The sequence below is a fragment of the Dendrobates tinctorius genome, unplaced genomic scaffold, assembly GCF_039654945.1.
Source record: "Dendrobates tinctorius isolate UK_male_01 unplaced genomic scaffold, ASM3965494v1 ptg000028l, whole genome shotgun sequence".
NCBI classification, from domain to species: Eukaryota; Metazoa; Chordata; class Amphibia; order Anura; family Dendrobatidae; genus Dendrobates; species Dendrobates tinctorius.
Genome location: NW_027361696.1, coordinates 32,103,411 through 32,126,924, shown reverse-complemented (window position 1 = coordinate 32,126,924; position 23,514 = coordinate 32,103,411). Strand labels below are relative to the sequence as shown.

At 46.0% G+C, this 23,514-nt stretch overlaps 1 protein-coding gene across 1 annotated transcript in view; it reads right to left on the bottom strand.

The window, feature by feature from the left end:
* Window positions 1-1,059: 1,059 nt before the first annotated feature.
* LOC141084873 (uncharacterized) overlaps window positions 1,060-23,514 on the bottom strand; it is a 106,269-nt gene continuing 83,814 nt past the window's right edge. Inside the window, exons 3-4 of the mRNA XM_073569832.1 lie at window positions 5,140-5,403; window positions 1,060-3,126 (exon numbers count right to left, since the gene is read on the bottom strand). Coding sequence (XP_073425933.1) covers window positions 2,942-3,126; window positions 5,140-5,403 — 449 coding nt within the window. The 3' untranslated portion in view covers window positions 1,060-2,941. The remainder of the gene's footprint in view (window positions 3,127-5,139; window positions 5,404-23,514) is intronic.

Here is a 23,514-nt window from a genome sequence, read left to right as displayed (position 1 = left end):
GATTATCCAGAAGAGTATTGGGAGAATATCATATGATCTGATGAAACCAAAGTAGAACTGTTTGGTAGAAACAAAACTCATCGTGTTTGGAAGAGACAGAATGCTGAGTTGCATCCAAAGAACACGATACTTACTGTGAAGCATGGGGGTGGCAACATCATGATTTGGGGCTGTTTCTCTGCAAAGGGACCTAGACGACTGATCCGTGTACATGAAAGAATGAATGGGACCGTGTATCGTGAGATTTTGAGTGCAAACCACCTTCCATCAGCAAGGGCATTGAAGATGAAACGTGGATGGGTCTTTCAACATGATAATGATCCCAAGCCCACCGCCAGGGGAATGAAGGAGTGGCTTCGTAAGAGGCATATGAAGGACCTGGAGTGGCCTAGCCAGTCTCCAGATCTCAAACCCATAGAAAACCTTTGGAGGGATTTGAAAGTCTGTGTTGCCCAGCGACAGACCAAGAACATCACTGCTCTAGAGGAGATCTGCACGGAGGAATGGGACAGCATACCACCAACAGTGTGTGCCAACCTTGTGAAGACTTACAGAAAACGTTTGACCTCGGTCATTGCCAACAAAGGATATATAACAAATATAGAGATGAACTTTTGTTAATGACCAAATACTTATTTTCCACTATAATTAGAAAAATAATTCTTGACAATTCAGACTTGGTGATTTTCTGGATTTGTCTTCTCATTTTGACTCTCATAGTTGTGGTCTACCTATGATGTCAATTACAGGCCTCTATCATCTTTTAAAGTGGGAGAACTTTCACAATTGGTGGCTGACTAAATACTTTTTTTCCCCACTGTATATTATCTCTATTTTTATTTTCTTCATGAACTGGAAATAAAACTGACCTAGATAACATGAATCTAATGTTTCTTCTGTGAAAATAAGAACACAGGTAATAATATCACACATATACAGTAAAAAATATATGAACATCCTGCTTTTACCATTTATTAACACCTCTGTAGCATTAGCAGAATAGACTTCAAAGCCCCGGAACTGAGATCTCAAACATGACGAACATGTGACACAGTCCTGAACAGGCATTTTTATTACCATAGCACTGCACACACACAGCAATATACAGACTTTTCAATGTATTTTATGTTTCAATTCTCCATCTTTTACAAGTTCTCAGTTTGCTTCAGATGAATGAAAATAATTCTAGTTTACATAGAAATCTAGCAGGCTGATGATACAACTTTCTTAGCTAAGAAGTGGATACAATTGTATAAATTTTAGTCAATATTTTTTGAGCTGAACAGTCTGGAATCCAGACTGATACATTGTTGCAATCACTGGAACATTAGGATCCTGCCTGCTCCATATACCCCTTAGGGTAGGTGCCCACGATCAGGAATTGCTGCAGTTTTGACACTATGTGTTTTTATGCAGCATCAAAACCACAGCGTCCAGATGTTACATCATAGTGGATGGAATTTCTAGAAATCCCATATCCACTGTGTGTGTATGTGCGCCTGCATATATAAAGATACCAAAAAACAAAAAGTTAAACCGCACCCTATAAAAGTCAAAGTCTTTAAGACAGATTTGTAAAGGCACACGTCAAAACCAGGGAGTCCCATCCTGGAACAAGTTCCAAAACAGTAGATATCAATATATAAAGATGTCAGGAGGTATCTGGAGGTGACAGAGGACCTGGAGGGTACAGAGGAATTTGAGGTGTCTGTAGATGACAGACGAGTCTGGAGAGGTACAGAAGTGTTTGAAAAGGAGAGAGGTGTATGGGGGAATAGAGTTGTCTCTAGAAGTTGGGGAGGATAGAGCTGTCTGTAGGAGTTGGGGAGGACAGAGGTGTCTCTAGACGTTGGAGATGATAGAAGTGTCTGTAGGTATTGGGGAGGGCAGAAGTGTCTCTAGAAGTTGGGGGTGGCAGATGTGTCTTTAGTAGTTGGGGAGGACAGAGGTGTCTCTAGAAGTTGGGGAGCATAGAGGTGTCTGTAGGAGTTGGGGAGGACAAAGGTGTCTCTACAAGTTAGGGAGGATAGAGGTGTTTGTAGGAGTTGGGGAGGATAGTGGTGTCTGTAGAAGTTGGGGAGGTTAGAGGTGTCTGTAGGAGTTGGGGAGGACAAAGGTGTCTCTAGAAGTTAGGGAGGATAGAGGTGTCTGTAGACGTTGGGGAGGATAAAGGAGTCTGTAGACATTGGAGAGGACAGAGGTGTCTGTAGGAGTTGGGGAGGACAGAGGTGTCTCCAGAAGTTGGGAAGGATAGAGGTGTCTGTGGAAGTTGGGGAGGATAGAGGTGTCTGTAGGAGTTGGGGAGGACAGAGATGTCTGTAGAAGTGGGGGAAGATGGAGGTACCTAGAGGGGACAAAGGAGTCTGGAGAGACTAGAAGATTCCGAAGGAGGACAGGTGAAGAAAACAGAGGTGTCTTGAAAAGAAAGAGGAGTCTAGAGCAGACAGTGGAGTGTTGAAGGGATAGAAAAGACTGGAGAGTAGAGAAGTGTTTGGATATCACAGAAGAGTTTGGAGAGCTCAGAGAAGACTGAATGGGGCAGAGGGATCAGAAGGGGACAGAGAAGTCTGGAGAAAAGCAGAGAAGTTTGGAGGGGAAAAGGTGTCAGAGGAGTCTGGAGAAGACAGAGGAGCCTGTAGAGGACAGAAGTATTTTCAGAGAGCAGAAAAATTGGGAGGAGACTGAGGGGTCTAGAGTTTGGCTGACAGCTATCTCATGGGTATGGGCCCCAAACACATGAGATGCAGACACATACAGAGTTGGTCGGACCATTCTTCTGCCCCTGCTGTTGTGTTGCTGAGTTAGCAGATGAGTCCGTCTATAGCTGAGGATGTATCCAGTGATCTTTATACAGACACAGATTATCACAGAGTAGATCAGCTGAGTTTCTGTCCAGCAGGTCAGGGACTTCAGGTTGTACCCCTGAAACAGACCCTTAAGTTCAATCATTATATCTCCTTGAGGTATTGGAAAAATTGGCATATGGTGCAACAACTTGGTCTCTTCTATTCTTCTTTCTCTTCACCCAGAAAAATAAAAGAAAAACAATAATAATCAGGATTAGGAAAGAGTTTCCCAGAATCAGGACGTAGAGCATGGTGGGGTGTGGAGGGGAATGTAGGTCACCTAAAATAATGGAAACAATCATTTATGAGAGGTCAAACTCCATCAAGAAGACACAGATCTCCATCCAGAAAGTCCCAGATATCAGCTGACAGGAGGAGCTTTACACATTGATATCAGAGATGAACAAATCTTCAAAAATTTGATTAGAGAACATTAGTTCAAATTTGGCCTGAAAAATTGACTAAATCAATTCAGTTCGAAATTGAAACTGATACAACTGATGTGACAGGAGGTAAATGGTTTTAAAAATGCCCAACTTTTTACTTCCCCTTCTGCACCTTTTCTTATGCCTCTCCTGCTGCATCCAAATCCTTGGCTGCAGCATTCCTGCTCTTCTTCCCGACTGTCTTCTTTTTGTCGATTGCTCCATCCCGGTGTTCAAGGAAATCCGAGGTGGTGATCAGCTTTGTGCGGACAAGTCAGGTAGGGGGCAATGTACATCATTATGTGAACTGCCCCCCACACATGACTGCCTGAGGACAATCACACATCATCATCGGCATGGAGCAACAAAGAAAAGAATTGTGGAGCTGCGGTTACGGTGAATAGATCAGAAATAATGTGAATAGATGAGTGTAACATTTATCTATTTTATCCTTTCCCAGTTCACAAAGGAATCCAGTAAAATGTCTGCCGACTTGCAATCCCACTCCTGATTGATTTGAGTTCTGATGAATCATTTTGAATATTTGTTTATCTCTCCTAAACATTTTAATTATCACCTGAGTTGAACAGGCTGCATGCGAGGTGGTGAGTTCTCATTCAATGGAAGTCTTTAGAGGCTGGACAGACATCTGTCTGAGATGGTCTAGTGACTCCTGCATTGAGCATAGGGTTGGACTAGATGACCCTTGATGTCCCTTCCAACTCTAACATTCTTTGATTCTTTGATCAGTCAACTTTTAACACTAGATGCTTCTTATCAAAACTGAGTCTAAAGGCCCTTTTACATTTAGCGATGCACCAGCGATCCGACCAGCGATCCGACCCGGTCAGGATCGCTGGTGCATCGCTAAATGATCGCTAGTGAGCTTCCACACAGGAAGATCTCACAGCGATGCAGCAGCGACGCAGCACACGATACTTACCATTCACACACAGCGATCCTGACGTCCTCCCGCCCGCCTCCACGCGTCGCTCGTCTTCACAGCAGGAAGTCTCAGCAGGAAGCTGACGACGAGAAATGGAGCCGGACATTCTCGCGCGATCAGCGATGGACAGCGGGGGAGCCGGTCGCTGGTAAGTATCACACATAGCGATATCGCTAGCAATATCGCTATAACGTCACAAAACCAGTGACGTTTTAGCGATATTGCTAGCGATATCGCTTAGTGTAAAACCCCCTTTACTACAAGACACACCGCTATCTGCAGATACACTATCACAAGAAGACCCCTGCATGCATCTTTTTAATATTATCCCTTTATGCTGCCATCAGAACAGTTATTCTCATTGTATGAGTGGATTCAGGATATTTCTAGACCTATATCTCCTCTGTGGCCACCGGACCGATTCTCGAGGGGAGGTATGTATCATCAAGGTTGGAAGCCTTGGTGATATAAGCCCAGAAAAGCAGACTCCAGCTGATAGAGCTAATAGGGTGTGTCCAGGGTTTCCAAACAGTCTGAGAGATGGGTGGGGCTGGCTGCTCACGTATCCCCATCCCGGGGCGTGTTACAGCAGTTAAATAGGAAGTCCAGCTGTATCATTAGGGTGGTTTGTGCAAGTTGCAGAGACCTTGCTTCTGTGGCTCAGTTTCTGCTGGAGGCTGAGAGGTCAGATGCTTAACCGGTTGACCCATGTTGTATATGGACTGTTTATTTTCCATTTTGGTTCTGTTATACCTGTTGTACCCAGAAGTAGGCTGGACATTTCATAAACTGCACTCTTGTTTTGAACTAAATAACTGGATCCTTGTGTGAGCACTATAGAGACTATCCCTAACAATATATACAGTATATATATTAACATACAGAATAGTGTAATATATACTCGTGTCTTGGCATACATCACCTGCACAGGTGGCCTCCATATTGTGCTCCAACAGGCTCTGCCCCTGGTACCTGAGCTTACAGGTGAAGGTCGTGTTCTTTTGGCACTGCCGAGTCTTGTTTGTTATCACGCTGAAGATCCAGTATGAATTGTTTGAAGCCGGGATCACACTGGACCAGTTGTATTCCTGACCCTGAAGATCCCAAACTAGATCCACGTCCTGCGGTGCTTGTACCTTAACTTTACAGATGATGTCACTGTGGTTCCTAAATGTCATCAGTTCATCTGTAAATTATTAAAAGTAGGAAGAAATAAATTGTCAGATAGATGCAAAACATGGCAGCACTCCAGAGGTGAAATAGTGAAAAAACACAAAGTAGCAAGTATTTGTGACGTGTAAAGGAAATGATACAGGGTTTTCTAAATATTTCCAAAATAGAAATCTGAACATTGTGAGGTGCATTTGTATGCGGTTTCCCTGAGTAAGTACTTTGTAGGACCACCTTTCTCTGCAGTTAGTGTTGCTGCCTTTTGGGGTCTATCTCTCCAGCTTTGCACATCTAGAGGTGACATTTTACCCCTTTTTTGCACTCTCGCTCAGTGAGATTGGATGGAGACGTCAGTGATCAGTAATTTTCACGTCTTGTCACAGATTCTCAGTGGGATTCGGTCTGGACTGTGACTGGGCCGTTCACACACAGGAATATGCTCTGATCTAAACCCTCCATTGTAGCTGTGGCAGGATGTTTAAGGTCATAGTCCTTCTGTAAGTTGAACCTACTCCCCATTCTCAAGTCTTTTGTATTCTCTAACAGGTTTTCCTCCAGGATTGCCCTATATTTAGCTCCATCTTTCTTCCCATTAACTCTGACCATCTTCCCTGCCCCTGCTGAAAAAAGCCTCCTCACACCATGAAGCTGCCCCCAGCATGTTTGATGGTGGGGATGGTGTTTTCAGGGTGATCTGCAGTGTTAGTTTTCCGCCAGACATAGCATTTTACATTTAGCTCAAAAGAACTTGAAGATTGCTCTGGCCTCTCAATAGTAAAATATGGACAAAATAAGAGGACTTACAGTTAGATTTAGTCTATATATAAGGATGGTGTGGTAATAATAGTAATAAAATAGAAAACATAATGTAAGCAAACTAGTATCAGAACATGGGAATAGATTGTCACTAAAACTCTATACCCAGGAAAGCAGGAAAAAAATTCCAAGTGCGACAAAATTGAAACAAATTTCAATTCCACAAATGTATTTTGTATTTTTTTTATTTACTATGTTCACTATACAGTAACACAGACCTGGCATTGTGATTAACACAATGCCAGGTCAGTACAATTATGCAAATACCGAACATCTATAGTCTTTTTTTATTGAAGTAATCACAAAAATTTGGAAATTTGGAAAATAAAAAACTAATTTTGCTTTTATTGCCATTTTCTGAGACCAGTAGTGTTTTAATTTTTCAGGCTCTTTGGCTGGGTGATGGATTATTTTTTAAGCCCTAAGCTGACCTTTTTATTTATACCATTTTGGGGTAGATACAATGTTTTAATACTCTCTTACTACCTTTTATTGCATTGTTGTGGCAGCTAAAAATTGTAATTCTGACATTTCGATTTTTTCCCCATGTACCCTTTACCGATTAGATTAATATATTTTATATTTTGATAGATTGAACTTCTATGAATGTAGTGATACCAAATATATCTATTTTCTGTTTTTTCGAATTACCTTATTTCAAATGGGACACAAGTGTGGGTGATTTGAACTTTTATATTCTATTATTGTTTCATACTTTTAAGCCTGATGAAGGGACGTAAGCAGTCCCGAAAACTTGTTTTGTAACAACATTCACTATTATTTGTTAGCCATTAAAAGGTATCATACCCACAACATTCCTATTTTGTTTCTCTAACTGAGAGCACTTTATATAAGATTTAAAGAGACATGTTCCTGTTTGCTCCCTCCGTATACAGCTGAGTGAGCCGATCTACCACAATATATATACTAGCTATGGAACCCGTTCTATGCCCGGGTGGCGAGCATTTTTTATTGGTATATGGTCTCCCATCCTGGTATGTGCTGCCCCCCTCCCATCTTGGTATGCATGGCACCCCTCATCCCTATCCTGATATGCATGGAACCCCTCATCCCTATCCTGGTATGTATGGTACCCTTCATCCCTATCTTGCTATGCATGGCCCACTCATCCCTATAATGGTATGCATGGCCCCCTCATCCCTATTCTGGTATGTATGGTCCCCTCACCCCCCCACCAATCCTGGTATGCATGGCACCCCATTCCTCATCCTGGTTTGCATGGTACCCTCACCCCCAATCTTGGTATGCATGGTACCCTCTCATCCCTATCCTGGTATGTATGGTCCTCTCACCCCCCAATCCTGGTATGCATGTTCCCCTCTCCCCCCAATCCTGGAATGGATAGTCCCATCACCCTCGCCATTCTGGTATGCATGGTCCCCCCTTATCCCTATCGTAGGATGTATGGTACCCCCTCACTCCCCAATCCTGGTATGAATGGTCCCCTCATCCCCAATCCTGGTATACATGGCACCCCTCACCCCACAATCCTAGTATGCATAATGTTAGGCGTCGGGTTCCTGCAGCGGTTCAACAGGAATCCAGAGCCTCACATTCTGCGGTCTCCCATTGTCTTTCGACCACAGAGAAGATTGCTCAGCAATCCCGGTTTCCCAGACGCTCTGCCCAGACCTGCTCTGTGGGGCTGACTATTGCTGCCACCTTTGGGTCAGCAATGGCAATGCAGGCTGCTCAGCAGCAATTCGTTCCAGAGGCTAAGTCCTTCTGTTGCTCCACTGAGTATGCTAATGAGACGATCTCCCATTGGAGATCGGGAGCCACATGTCCAGGTCCTTCTCCAGATCTGATTGGTCCATCTCAGGGATCTGAAAGCTTCCGGAAGGTCTTGGCTATAAAAGGTTCACATGGCAGTATAGTCTCTAGTTGCTAACTGTGTGAATGATGATGGATGCATGTAACTGCGAATGACTCATTAAGATCCCCTCCCTCTGATATTACGAGTGTGTATAGGGACTTAGCTTTAGAGTCAGCGCCAGCCAGTGGCAAACTACAAGCCACATTAGCATCCTCCACAGTGCTAGCGTCTGACAGTGCGCCGGCCACCGGGCATTGTCGATTAGCGGCAGTGTCTCTCGCCACGCTGCAGTCTGCAGCTCCTCTTGGCGTCCGCAGTAGCGACGCTGCACGCACGGTAGGTCTAGACGGACGCTGACCCTCTGTTTAGGGCCCAGCTCCTGTGACCATATACCGTGCGTGCACTTCTCTGACCTGTGACCTTAACAGGTTCAGCCTTTTGTGTTATCATTTAGGCGTCTCTGTGAATATAACAGTGATCGCTCAGCGCACCCGAGTGACGTTCAATCCGCGTGCGTTATACCGCCATATTGTATGTCCGCCATAATCTAGCAGCAGTGTTAACACCTTCTGCACGGTGGACCCCGGGCGGCGAAAGCACTTTACGTTATTTTATATTTAGTGCGTTCTGCCGTCCCTAACACATACAGTAGTACCTTCACCCCCCAATCCTGGTATGCATGGTCCCCCTCATCCTTATCGTAGGATGTATGGTACCCCCTCACCCCCCAATCCTGGTATGCATGGTCCCCTCATCCCCAATCCTGGAATACATGGCACCCCTTACCTCCCAATTCTGGTATGCATGGTGCCCCTCACCCCACTATCCTGGTATGCATGGTACCCCTCATTCCCCAATCCTGGTATGCATGGTCCCCTCACCCCCAATCCTAGTATGCATGTTACCCCTCACCCCACTATCCTGGTATGCATGGTACCCCTCATCCCCCAATCCTGGTATGCATGGTCCCCTCACTGCCCAATCCTGATATGCATGGTCCCCTCACCCCCCAATCCTGATATGCATGGTCCCCTCACCCCTATCCTGGTATGCATGGTCTTCTCACCCCCTATCCTGGAATGCATGGTCCTCTCACCCCCCCTATCCTGGTATGCATGGTCCCATCACCTCCCAATCCTGGTATGCATGGAGTAGCGAGGAGAGAGATGAATTAGTTGGGCAGCAGAGTTAAGGATGGACTGGAGAGGTGCGATGGTGTTAGCAGGGAGACCACAGAAAAGGATGTTGCAGTAGTCGAGGTGGGAGATGATGAGGGCATGCACAAGCATTTTAGTAGATTGAGGTTTGAGGAAAGGACGGATTCTGGAAATATTTTTGAGCTGGAGGCGACAGGAGGTAGAAAGAACTTGGATGTGCTGTTTTAAGGACAGGGCAGAGTCAAAGGTTACTCCGAGGCAGCGGACTTCCGGTACTGGGGAAAGTGTGATGTCATTAATTGTTATAGATAGGTCGGGTAAGGAAGGTCTGTGAGATGGAGGAAAGATGATGAGTTCAGATTTGTCCACATTGAGCTTGAGGAAGCGAGAGGAGAAGAATCAGGATATGGCTGATAGACACTCTGGGATTCTGGACTGAAGAGAGGTGACGTCTGGGCCAGAGAGGTAGATCTGAGTGTCATCAGCATAAAGGTGGTACTGAAATCCGTGGGACTTTATGAGTTGCCCCAGACCAAGTGTATAGATTGAAAAGAGTAGAGGTCCTAAAACAGAGCCTTGGGGGACTCCAACAGAGAAGAGGGTAGGATGAGGAGGTGGTGTGGGAGTGGGAGACGCTGAATGTGCGGTTGGAAAGGTATGAGGAGATCCAGGATAGGGTGACGTCTTTGATGCCGAAGGAGGAGAGGATCTGTAGTAGGAGGCAGTGGTCAACTTTGTCGAATGCAGAGGACAGGTCTAGAAGCAGGAGTATAGAGTATCGTCCATTTGATTTGGCTGTAAGTAGGTCGTTAGTAATTTTGGTCAGGGCTGTCTCAGTGGAGTGATGGGGCGGAAACCAGATTGTAGATTGTCAAAGAGCAACTTAGATGATAGGTAGGAGGAAAGTTCAGTGTGGACGTGCTGTTCCAGTAGTTTGGAAGCGAATGGGAGCAACGATATTGGGCGATAGCTGGACATAGCGGTTAGGTCGAGGGTTGGCTTTTTAACGATAGGCGTGATTGTGGCATGTTTGAAAGCAGAAGGGAAGGTACCAGACGTTAGTGATAGGTTGAAGAGGCGGGTTAGGGATGGGATAAGTGTGGTGGTGAGGTTGGAGAGGAGGTGGGATGGAATGGGGTCGAGTGCACATGTTGTGAGGGGCGATTTGGAGAAGAGACAATTAAGCTCCCCTTCAGTGATGTTGGAGAGTGAGGTTATGGGGTTTGGACATTGGTCTGGTATACAAAGGGGTTGTGGTGGTTGAGCGATGAAGACTTGCCTTGTTTGGTCAATCTTATTTTTGAAGTGTGTGGCAAAGTCCTCTGCAAAGATGAGGGAGGTTGGAGGAGGCAGTGGTGGGCGGAAGAGGGAGTTAAAAGTTATGAATAACTTTGGGGTTGTAAGATAGGGAAGATACGAGGGTTGTGAAGTAGGCCTGTTTAGCAGAGGTGAGGGCAGATTTGAAATCGACTGTTGCCTGTTTGAATGTGGTGAAGTCATCTTGCGAATTTGTTTTCTTCCAGCGCTGCTCTGCAGTCTTGGACACTTGCCGGAGCTTTTTAGTGGTGTTATTGTGCCAGGGTTGTCTGTTGATACGTCGCATTCTGTCATGAACGAGAGGGGCTCCTGATATGTATGATCCCCCTCACCCCTATTAAACTGCACACATACAAAAAATACAAAAAACATTTATACTCACCTTTCTTTCCTGTGCTCCAGCGTTGTCCCGTTCTGCCGGAGGCCGGGGGAGGAGTGTGAAGGAAGAGTGTGGCACCAGAGTACGTGCATGCCCATACCATGCTGTGCGGTGCCATATTGCGGAAGACACACTGCAAATGTGTCTTCAGTAAAATGGCGCCGGAAAATTGCCACAGCTGTCAGCTCGCTACTTAAGTCCAATGTCCACTCCACTAGGCTAGGGGCTGAGACCCTTCTGTGACCTGGATTCTACCCCCACCTGACACAGCTATCAGCGTGGGACGAACCCCATGGGAAGCACTCTCCACCCATGCCTCTAGAAGAACCACTCTTCAGGGAGCTTTCCTTCAAAGCCAATCCGTCCAGCAGCTCCTCCTGACAGGAGCTGCTGGAAACAAGTCCTGTCACTTCCCCTCCCTCTGAGGGAACTCACCAACTGACTACAAATCTCCTGCTCTTTTCCTAAGCTCCGCCCACCTCCCAGTACTTTTCGTGTTCCAAGCAGAGGCCATAAAGGGTGCTCTGCTATGCTACGTGTGTGTGGGATGTGGGTATTGGAGTCTGGTCGGGTGCATCCACCTTACCTGGTCGTGGGATACCACACCTCTTGGTGAGGTGCAGTACCTCTGTGGCTACTGGACCCACAGGGGCGCTACATCAACACTGATTGTGATTCAATTTTTCCTGCTGTTGTGCAAATGGAATAAACAGGTAGAAATGACAGGAAGGTCACTAACATCCATGTGTCTTCTCAGTAAGAGTGCCCAAGGTTCCCTTTATTTTTTGAGCAGTGTATATATATATATATATATATATATACTGTATATCTATATATATATATAATTGCCTTTATTTGTTCGTCATCCACTTCCTTCTGGATGTCCTCGAATCCCATAATTCACCGCGCCGACCGGAAGTACGCCGACCCCATATTGGAATACCCAAGTGATGGGTATTCCAATATGGCACCCGCTGGTGGTACCAGGCTCTTTGCGCAGTACCACCAGCGGACCCCTCACCGCCGGACCCCCCGCCGCCAGGACCCCCTTCTGCTGGACCCCCGCCGTCGGGGGCCCCTGCAGCCGGGACACCCGCCACATCTCGCAGCTGCCTGCCCACCCACCTCCATGCAGCCAACAGGAAAGACCGTGGCTTGCAGCCTGTGCTGGAGATGGGGGCACCGCATCCCATCTCCAGCACAAGCCTCGGTCTTTCCTGCCGGCTGGGACTGCACGGAGGTGGGTGGGCAGGCAGCTGCAGGACACACACACACACGTACTCATACACACACACACACACACATACACACACACACACACACACACACACACACACACACACACACACACACACACACGTGCATCTCACAAAATTAGAATATCATCAAAAAGTTAATTTATTTCAGTTCTTCAATACAAAAAGTGAAACTCATATATTATATATAGTCATTACAAACAGAGTGATCTATTTCACATCTTTATTTCTGTTAATGTTGATGATTATGGCTTACAGCCAATGCAAACAAAAAAGTCATTATCTCAGTAAATTAGAATACTTTGAAAAACTGATTTTAAAATTTGAAATGTTGGCCAACTGAAATGTATGTTCAGTAAATGCACTCAATACTGGGGCTTCTTTTGCATCAGTCACTGCATCAATGCAGTGTGGCATGTAGGCAATCAGTCTGTGGCAAAGCTGAGGTGTTATGGAAGCCCAGGTTGCTTTGATAGCAGCCTTCAGCTTGTCTACATTGTTGGGTCTGGTGTCTCTCATCTTCCTCTTGACAATACCCCATAGATTTTCTACGGAGTTAAGGTCAGGAGAGTTTGCTGGCCAATCAAGCACAGTGATACTGTTGTTTTTAAACCAGGCATTTTTATTTTGGCAGTGTGGACAGGTGCCAAGTCCTGCTGGAGACTGAAATTACCATCTCCAAAAAGCTTGTCGGCATAGGGAAGCATGAAGTGCTCTAAAATTTCCTGGTTGATGTTGGAAAGATGTATATATTTGTACCGTGTTAGCCAGTAGATAGAAGAATATTTAGCATTGAGAGTCCTCAGTGGTTGATACCTTTTAATGGCTAACTGAAAAGATGGTAACAAATTGCAAGCTTTCGAGACTACGCAGGTCTCTTCATCAGGCTAGACTGATGGCTGCGCTGACTTTGTTTTTGATAAAACACAGTGGGACGTACACTAGCAGATGACATGGCTCCCGAAACCATCATTGATTGTGGATAATTCACAGTAGACCTTGGAAATCAAGGTCCCGGAGAAAAGTGGTGAGACAGACAATCCAAGCTGCTTGAGGTCTGGTGTGAAATAAACAGAAATAAACACTTGAAATAGGTCACTCTTAGTGATGAGCGAGCATACTTGGTAATGCTCTGTATTTGCCCGAGCATCGCTGTACTTGCGGTACTCGGTGAGCATTTCCGAGTTTGCTTGGCGATTATTCGGGTCCTCGCTCTGCACGTTTGGCTCTCTTTAGAGTGCCAATCAACATGCAGGGATTCTCTGCCACGCACAGTAATGCCACAGCCATGTTGGTTCTGGCATTACAGTGATTGGCTGGCCGCACAACGTCATCAGGTCTATATGAGACCTGCCACGGCTCTGCTCGTCAGTCACCTCCGGAATCAGACACTGTAGGGAGACGCTGCCGAGATAGGGTCAGATTTGGGGGATTCTAAGTTAGTGTGGGTGTACCATAATAGAATAATATAATACACAAATCCATATATACATAGCCACAGGTATCAGCGGGCAGTAATATTTTTTTTTGCATTTTAATCCTGATTATTTTATTCCTAACCAATCCAGGTCCCCCTTTTTTTCTCCATGTGCTTGTTGACACTGCAGAATACAGCCAGATCCTTTTCATAGTACAGTGTGAAAATCCAGCTGTTTTAAATGGGTTTGCCCATCCCAGCCATCACATTTGAGTGCGCAGAAAATTCTGCCATTTTTGTGGTACTGTAAAAATTTTTTGGCGTGTCTTATATAATTTCTTGACACCATTTAGCTGCCCAAAAGATATTTAGCTGCCAAGAAAGAATATTTAGCTACAGGGCAGATATTTTACACTGGGTTTTGTCCGCCACATGGATCACATATCAATGCGCTCAAAATTGTGCCATTTCAGGCCTCCATAGAATTTTTTTGTTGTGTCTTAGCCTACTTATTGACACAATTTAGCTGGGCAAAAAAAAACAAACAATACAGGCTAGATATTTGAAAGTGAGCTATCTCCATCAAAGTTGAAAAAGTTCAGCTCAACATTACAGGCGTCTTGATGATTGGAGCACGGATCCGTTGTGTTAGACGTACAGCAATGCGAAAAGAAAAATATCCAGGTCAGCGATATAGTGAAACCAATATTTTATTCACCATGCAAAGTGTGACAGATTGAGGATAAAAGCATCAGTATAATTCAATATGGAAATGCGATATCAACGCGTTTCGGATGGACTAGCGCCCTTAATCATGATATCTCCATCAGACGCCTCATCTATAAGTGGGCTACAAACTGTGGCATTTGAGACCTCCATTCAATTGTTTTGGCTGTCTGTTACCCTAGTTCTATACATTATTTTGCATTAAAAAACAAAAAATACAGGCCATGTATTGAACAGTGTGGTATCTCCGTCAGATGCCTCATCTATCTGTAGCCTGCAAACTGTGGCATTTGAGGCCTCCATTCAACTGTTTTTGCTGTCTGTGACCCTAGTTCTTATACACTATTTTGTAGTAAAAAAAAATACAGTCTACATATTGACCAGTGCGGTATCTCCATCAGATGCCTCATTTATCTGTGGGCTACAAATTGTGGCATTTTAGACCTCTATTCAACTGTTTTGGCTGTCTGTTACCCTAGTTCTCTGCACTATTTTGCATTAAAAAACAGAAAATACAAGCCACATTTTGAACAGTGTGGTATCTCCGTCAGACACTCCAACTATCTGTGGCCTACAAATTGTGGCATTTCAGGCCTCCATTCAACTGTTTTTGTTGTGTCTTACCCTAGTTATTGTCACGAGTTTGCAAAAAAAAATAATTTTTACCTACAGTCCAGATATTTTAACCCCTTTACTCCCAAGGGTGGTTTGCATTTTAATGCCCGGGCCAATTTTTACTATTCTGACCACTGTCCCTTTATGAGGTAATAACTCTGGAACGCTTCCATGGATTCCAATGATTCTGACATTGTTTTCTCATGACATATTGTACTTCATGTTATTGGTAAAATTTCATTCGTATAACTTGCGTTTATTTGTGAAAAAAACGGAAATTTGGCGAAAAGTTTGAAAATTTCGCAATATTCCAACTTTGAATATTTATGCCCTTAAATCACAGAGATATGGCACACAAAAAACTTAATAAGTAACATTTCTCACATGTTTACTTTACATTAGCACAATTTTGGAACCAAAATTTTTTTTGTTAGGAAATTATAAGGGTTAAAAGTTGACCAGCAATTTCTCATTTTTACAACACCATTTTATTTTTAGGGACCACATCATATTTGAAGTCACTTTGAGGGGTCTATATGATAGAAAATACCCAAAAGTGACACCATTCTAAAAACTTAACCCCTCAAGGTGCTCAAAACCACATTCAAGAAGTTTATTAACCCCCATTTTTGAATGTTTAAAAAAAATGAACATTTAACTTTTTTTCACAAAAAAATTACTTCAGGTCCAATTTTTTTTATTTTACCAAGGGTAACAGGAGATATTGGACTGCAAAAGTTATTGTGCAATTCGTCCTGAGTACGCTGATACTTGAAATGTGGGGGTGGACCACTGTTATGTTATGGCGCATGGCAGAGCTCAGAAGGGAATGAGCACCGTTTGACTTTTTCAACGCAAAATTGGCTGGAATTGAAATTGGGCGCCATGTCACGTTTTGAGAGCCCCTGATGTGCCTAAACAGTGGAAACTCCCTACAAGTGACCCCATTTTGGAAACTAGACCCCCCAAGGAACTTATCTAGATGTGTGGTGAGAACTTTGAACCCCCAAGGGCTTCACAGAAGTTTATAACGTACAGCCGTACAATTAAAAAATTATATTTTTTCCACAAAAATGATCTTTTCACCCCCAATTTTTATTTTCACAAGGGAAACAGGGCACCAAAAATTATTGTGCAATTTGTCCTGAGTACGCTGATACCCCATATGTGGAGGTAAACCACTATTTGGGCGCATGGCAGAGCTCAGAATGGAAGCAGCACCATTTGACTTTTTTGGCTGGAGTTGAGATCAGATGCCACATTGTGTTTGGAGAGCCCCTGATGTGCCCAAACAGTGGAAACCCCCCAATTCTAACTCCAACCCTAACCCCAACACACCCTTAACCATAATCTCAGCTCTAGCCCTAACCCTTACTCTAGCCCTAACCCTAGCCCTAACCCTAGCCCTAGCCCTAACCCTAATGGGAAAATGGAAATAAATAATTTTTTCTTAATTTTATTATTTTTCCCTAACTAAGGGGGTGATAAAGGGGGGGGTTAATTTACTATTTATGGCGTGTTTTTATGTTTGGCAGCTGTCACACACTAAAAGACGCTTTTTATTGTAAAAATAGGTTTTGCATCACCACATTTTGAGAGCTATAATTTTTCCGTATTTTGACCCACAGAGTCATGTGAGGTCTTATTTTTTGTGGGACGAGTTGACGTTTTTATTGGTACCATTTTCGCGCACGTGACTTTTTTGATCACTTTTTATTCCACTTTTGGGACATAGAATGAACAAAAACCAGCATTTTATGAATTTCTTATGAGGGGTTCATTTACACTGTTCTGCGTGTGATAAAAGTGATAAAGCGGTTTTATTCTTTGGGTCAGTATGATTCTTTTTTTATGGTTTGGCGCTTTTATTCAATAAAACCAATTTTATATAAAAAATAATTATTTTTGCATCGGTTTATTCTGCGAGCTATAACTTTTTTATTTTTTTGCTGATGATGCTGTGTCATTGCTCGTTTTTTGCGGGACAAGATGAAATTTTCAGTGGTACCATGGTTATTTATATACGTCTTTTTGATCGCGCGTTATTGCACTTTTTGTTCGGCGGTATGATGATAAAGCATTGTTTTTTGCTTTGCTTTTTTTGAAGGGGTTCACGAAAGGGGTTAACTAGTAGGACAGTTTTATAGGGCGGGTCGTTATGGACGCAGCAATACTAAATATGTGTACTTTTATTGCTTTTTTATTTAGAAAAAAAGAATTTATTAGGGAATATAATTTTTTTTATTTATTTTGGGATTTTTTTTTAATTTTTTTTACAAGTATTTTTTCTTTTTTACTTTATTATATTGTTCCGGGGGGACATCACTGTCTTGTGTCAGATCGCTGATCTGACACTTAGAACAGCGCTGTATCAGATCAGCAATCTGACAGGCGCTGCTGCAGGCTTCCTCATGCCTGCTTTCAGCAGGCAGTGAGGAAGCAGCCTCCATGCAAGACCCCAAAGGCCCCCGCGGCCATATTGGATCTGGGGGCCGGCAGGGAGGAGGACTTTCGGAGCGAATCAGCACATCATGTTTGATCGCAGTGTGCCAGGGGTTAATGTGCCAGGGGCGGTCCGTGACCGCCCCTGACACACAGTACCGGGTGTCAGCTGTGATAATTGTGTGCGACGTAATATTCCATCCTTGGGACTTAGGTCCCAGGTCACACTGACAGAATATTACGTCCAATATAGAAAAGGGGTTAAACTCTGGTTTTCCCGCACACGAATCACATATAAGATTGCTCCTAATTCAGCCATTTGTAGTGAACGTGGAAAATATTGTAGTCCATTTAAAATAGGCAAGGTGCGTGGCAAGGGACGGGGAAGTGGACATGATGATGATGGTGCATGCAGAGGCCAAGGCCTTGGGTAAGCTGAAATTGTGCCACAACAAACACCCACATCTTCTCGCCTGACCTTTCTGTCCGAATTACTAGGGGACTGCAGAACACCACTATTGAACCTAGAGCAGTGTCAAAAGGATGTTGGTTGGATAGCGGATAATGCTTCCAGTCACTTTGTCACCACCACCAGCACCCTGTCTTCCACATGGTCATGTCTGAGTAGCCGTGAGTCTGGACCGCATATTCCTCATCCTGATCTTCCTTCTTCCCATCATGCCGAGTGCCCGGAAACAACTGATCCCACACTTGGACACTCCGAACAGCTGTTGACTTTTTCATTTATCGATTTGGGCCTCTCACCCGGTCCACTTGAAGAGGGGCAAGATGAGATCGCATGTAGCGATGCCCAAATATTTGAGCAGCCACAGTCACACCAAGGCAATGGTGGGAACATGTCACAAGAGGTGGACAAAGATTAGACACAATTGCCAGAAAGTCAGAAGGAGGAGCAGAGTGTGGAAGTGGAAGACGAAGTGGTGGATGATATAGTAACAGTGGCCCCCTCCACGGACACCTCACCCCGTACCGCAAGACTACGCCTAGGAAAGCCAGGATACGTCGTGGCTGTCAGGAGACAGTGCCTCACATTCCTCGAGGACCAGGCCAAAGACTTCACTCTTCTCCTATGATTCCACCTCGTGATCTCCAAGCCTCCATCCTCTGGAAGCATCAAACTGATGAAAAAATCAGAAAAAAAACAATCGGCGCTGCGAGTGGTACATATAACACAAAAGCAGCAAGTTTTAAGGACAAAACCACTCAATCTGTCCACTACAATAAATTAAAAGATTAAACTAAAAACTCGCGCTGAAGTGTGTACCTTAAGGATTAGGCTCCGAAAAACTAATTAACATAAGTGTTAAGGTTATTGTCTCTATGCAGGACTGAAGAGGGTGTTTTGCCTTTTAGGCAGACATTTGGATAATGGAGCTGAAGTCCCAGGAACGCTGTTTAGCAATCAGGAAATCCAGAGGATAAGCTCATAAACTTTCCAAAGCGAAGTAGTTGCTGAAATCTTGGTTTCAAATGAGCAGGATTACTGATAGGAGACTTGTCCCACCAGTGACTAACGTCTATCTGTGGCTCTGCAGTGGCCGCCTGTGTAGAATACAGACGCGGTGTCTGTAATCCTGCTCATTTGGAACCAAGATTTCGGCAACTACTTCGCTTTGGAAAGTTTATGAGCTAATCCTCTGGATTTCCTGTTTGCTAAACAGCGTTCCTGGGACTTCAGCGCCATTATCCAAATGTCTGCCTAAAAGGTAATACACCCTCTTCAGTCCTGCATAGAGACAATAACCTTAACACTTATGTTAATTAGTTTTTCGGAGCCTCAGGGCGAGTTTTTAGTTTAATCTTTTAAACTGATAGGTTTACCCATTATTTGAACACTTGATCTCTTCCTCAGCCTTAATCTAATAAAACTCCCCTATCCTCTCCCTGCATGGAGTATTCCCTGTATTAAATACCGTTTAACTCTTGATATGCCTCCTGCTCATCACTTCATCCCACGATCCTGCTGTACCTTACACTTGGCGTAGTCGGCAGGATGCAGTCTAACAGCACAGAGGCGGCAGATCAAGCAGTTGGAGGTGGCCCTAGGTCCAGTATTTCCCTGGGGGCAATGTTGATCAATCTCCCTAAGTTTGTGGGGAACAATACCATGTTATGGAGCTGCACTGAACACATAAGGGGATGATAAGAATGCACCCCTTGACCCCTGCATTAAAAGTCGAGGTGGCTATAATGGAGTTAGATGGAGAAGCTAGTGACTCAGTTATGCTACGACCCCCCCAGAGAACGGGACACCTTTAACAAGGTGCTGCAAATTTTGGAAGAAACCGATGGGGACCCCACGGACGTAGGAGAGCTGAGGATGCATCTGTTTAGTCGTATGCAGAGGGAGGGGAAGACTGTGACCCAGTATATGAATGCCCTCCAGGAGTTACACACTGCCATCATTAGAAAAGACAGCATAGGTGTAGGCCCTACTGACGTAATGCTGCGGGATCAGTTGGTGACGGGTTGGTGGGACATGCTGACGAAACAGGCTCTACGGGAGCACTTGCGGGTGAACCCGCGCCTGACTTTTTCTGAGGTGGGAAGCGAAGCCTGCACATGGGAACAAGAGCAGGGGGTGACATTCCCGGTAGGGATGGTTCAGAGCGGAGAGGTATCTGTAAACAAGATCACCGAGCCCCAATGGGTGGAAAAATTGCGGAGAGAACTTCAGGATATTAGAGGGGAGTTGGCTGAGGTAAAGAAGTCTGGGGGAACCACAAATCCGCCAGGGGGCAGAGATGACCTGGACCTCTGACGGGAATCCAGGATGTTCCGCAGACAGAGGCCCCTCACCTGCTTTAATTGTGGAGAGACTGGACATTGGGCTAGAGAGTGCCCACATAGGGTGAGACCCCAGCCACACCGACAGTTAAACTAGAAGGCTCCGAGCCTGAGGGACGCTGCCCGGAGCCTGAACAATCATGAAGGAATAGTAGAAGTCCCACAAATCTATTCTCAACGTGCCCTTTGGTCTGGGGCGAAATGGATGGACGAGCGGTACATTGCCTGGTGGATACTGGCTCGAAGGTGACTACGATACCTGAAACCTATTTCCGGCAACATTTTCCTGAAGCAGTGCAGCCTGAGTGGGGTCCGGTGATAAAGTTGACAGCTGCCAATTACTTTCCCATTCCGGTCGCAGGAGTGGTGTGGGTGCATATAACCCTTTCTGGCAAGGACCTGGGGCGCAAAGGTGTGGTGCTGACCCATGGAGAAGTAAGTAGTGGGCATGCCATCACTCTGGGGATGAATGTCCTAAAGGAGTTCAGGAGCATCCTAATCAGTGAGCCCTCTGATGCAATTCTGAAGCAGTGGAGCTCACCCCCCCGAGTAGAGTGTTCCAACAGTTGATCCATGTAGCTCAGGCTCAATAGTGCTCTAATGACAGGGGGACATTGGGAAATGTGATCGTTCCAACCTCGACTAAACGTGTTCTGCCACCAGGGCAGGATGTGCTTACCTTGCCCGTCCGGGCTCTCACACCGCTTGAAGGGTTAGAGATCCAAATTGATCCATATATTCCGGAGCAACTACCTCCCGGACTGCTGGTGGCCCATTCGCTAGCTATTGTCCGTGATGGAATGGTCCCAGTGCGCTGTGTCAACTTAGGAGAGCAAGATATCACGATTTCCTCTAGGAATGAAGTAGCTCGGATTAGGGGTATGCCCAAAGAAGCAATACCACCTCAGGCTGTGCAGCTGATGATAAAGCAGGGAGATCCTTGGACAGTGGAGGTGGAATCTTCTCTGGCACCTGAGTCCCAGCACATACAGGAAAGATATTGGAACAGATGCAGGCTGAGCTATCTGATCTTACTTCATCGGAGGTCCAGCAGGTGGAGGCTCTACTAGGATGATATAGGGACGTATTCGCTCGTCATGAGGATGATTTTCGGTTCACCACCGCCATCACTCATGAGATACCCACAGGAAACGCTGCGCCCATAAGAGAGCGATACTGACATATTCCTTCACAACTGTACCAAGAGGTGAAAAGTATGCTTAGCCAGATGCTACAGAATGGCGTCATAAGGGAGGGTCAGAGTCCGTGGGCTGCCCCTATAGTGCTAGTAAAGAAAAAGGATAGCACACTATGTTTTTGTGTGGATTATCGTAAGCTTAATGCCTGCACTGTGAAAGATGCGTATCCGCTACCCAGAATTGAGGAACCTTGTCGGCGTTGGGAAAAGCCAAATTCTTTTCAACATTGGACCTGGCCAATGGATACTGGCAAGTGCCAATGTTGGAGCAGGATCCACCCAAGACAGCCTTTATACTCCCAATGGGTCTGTATGAATTCAATCGAATGCCGTTCAGGTTAGCCACGGCCCCTGGAACAATAAACGATTGATGGAAAGGTGTTTAGGTGATCTAAATTTCGAAGCCATGCTCATCTATCTGGACAACATTATCGTTTATGCCACTTCCTTCGAGGGCCATCTACAAATACTGGAACTGGCTGGTTTCACATTACTGTTTGGAGGTGCAGTGAGCACTCGCCGTGAATCTCCGCCCCCTGCCGCGCTTCCTCCGGTCAGCTCCGCCTATCGGCGCATGCCGCTGCATGCGGCCTGTGTACTCTATCTTTAGCATTGGGTACGCAGTCCGTGCGCAGGTATGATTTTGCCGCCGCATGAGTCCTTTTGACGGTGTGGGGTCTGTGCCAAATGCAATGTACACAGGCCGCATGCAGCGGCATGCGCCCATAGGCGGCGCTGACCTGAGGAGGCGTGGCAGGGGGCGGAACTTCACAATGAGCGTCCGCTGCACCTCCAAACGCTAATGTGAAACTAGCCTAATAAGCTGCCTTCAGAGACACGGACTAAAGGTGAAACCTCAGAAATGTCCTTTGTTCCACACCCAAAATTAGTACCTGGGCCATGTTGTCTCTGCCAAAAGAGTGAAGCCATCCCAAGAAAAAGTTGCTGTGGTGCAGGACTGGCCCACACCGGAGACGGTGAAAGATGTCCGAGCCTTCTTAGGACTAACCGGGTATTACCGGCGTTTCGTGAAAAATTTTACACACATAGCGAACCCTCTGTTGGAACTCTTGAAGGGAGTGCCCTCAGGTGCAAAGAATCAAACCATCTGTTGGGGATAACAGGAAAAAGCATTTCAAGATCTAAAGAGGGCACTGAGAGAGGCCCCGGTATTGGCTTACGCGGACTTTTCTCAACCGTTCATTCTCCACACGGATGGGAGCCTACATGGGCTTAGGGCTGTGTTGTCGCAGGTATGTGGGAAGAATGGCCCCCGTCGGGTGTCCAGGCCGGAACCAAGGGGGCCGTCATCTAGGTTCCGGGGAAAGCATTCCTGGGGGACAGAGTTTGGGGACGGACCGTTGAGATGGACAGCTGGGCTAGGGGAGGAGCCAATATAAAAGGGGCGGGGAGCGCTAGTCACGATGAGTCAGCAGACCGGGACAGAAGCAGCAGGAGACCGTGGGAGTGACTGAGAGCCAGAGCGACTTACCAGTGCCAGGGGAGACGCTCACTGACGACATCAGAGGGACAGCGCCGAGACGACCATCCAAGACCTGCTGCCCTGCTCCAGCCCGCGGCCGCTGCCGCCTCACTTCAGCCCGCGGCCGCTGCAGCCGTTGCCGCCTCGCTCCAGCCCGAGGCTGCGGCCCATTCCCCGCTACCCGCAGCTGCCCTACTATCACCAGTGGCTGCGGCATGTCCTATGCCGTCGGCGGCCACCACTGTCCCGCTCTGGTCGGCGGCAAGGGCCGAGCCTTTGCCCACCGCGGAGTCCCCGTCGCAGCTGCTGGCTGCACAGGTGGCCTGTCACCCGCCACCCCGCATCGCTGCCAACTGCCTCAGTCCAGGGGCTGCGGCCCACTCGTCCAAGGACTCCTCCGGGGCCGGAGGTGCCCCAGCACCACAGGAACGGCAGAACGCTCGAAGACTATGCCAACTCTTCAGTAGCTGGCAGTAGCTGGGCCCAGCGGCTGCCCCGCTGAAGGACCACCGTCCAGAACGCCGAGGGACATCAGGACTGCTAAGTTGACTATATAGTTAAGGACCTGTAGTCGGCCATACCGCGGCCCTATAGTGACCGGCTCACGCCGGACGTAGTCGTGTTCTCTTCTGTTTGTGTTTACTTGTATTGAGCCCCTGCGAGGGCAACCCTTGTT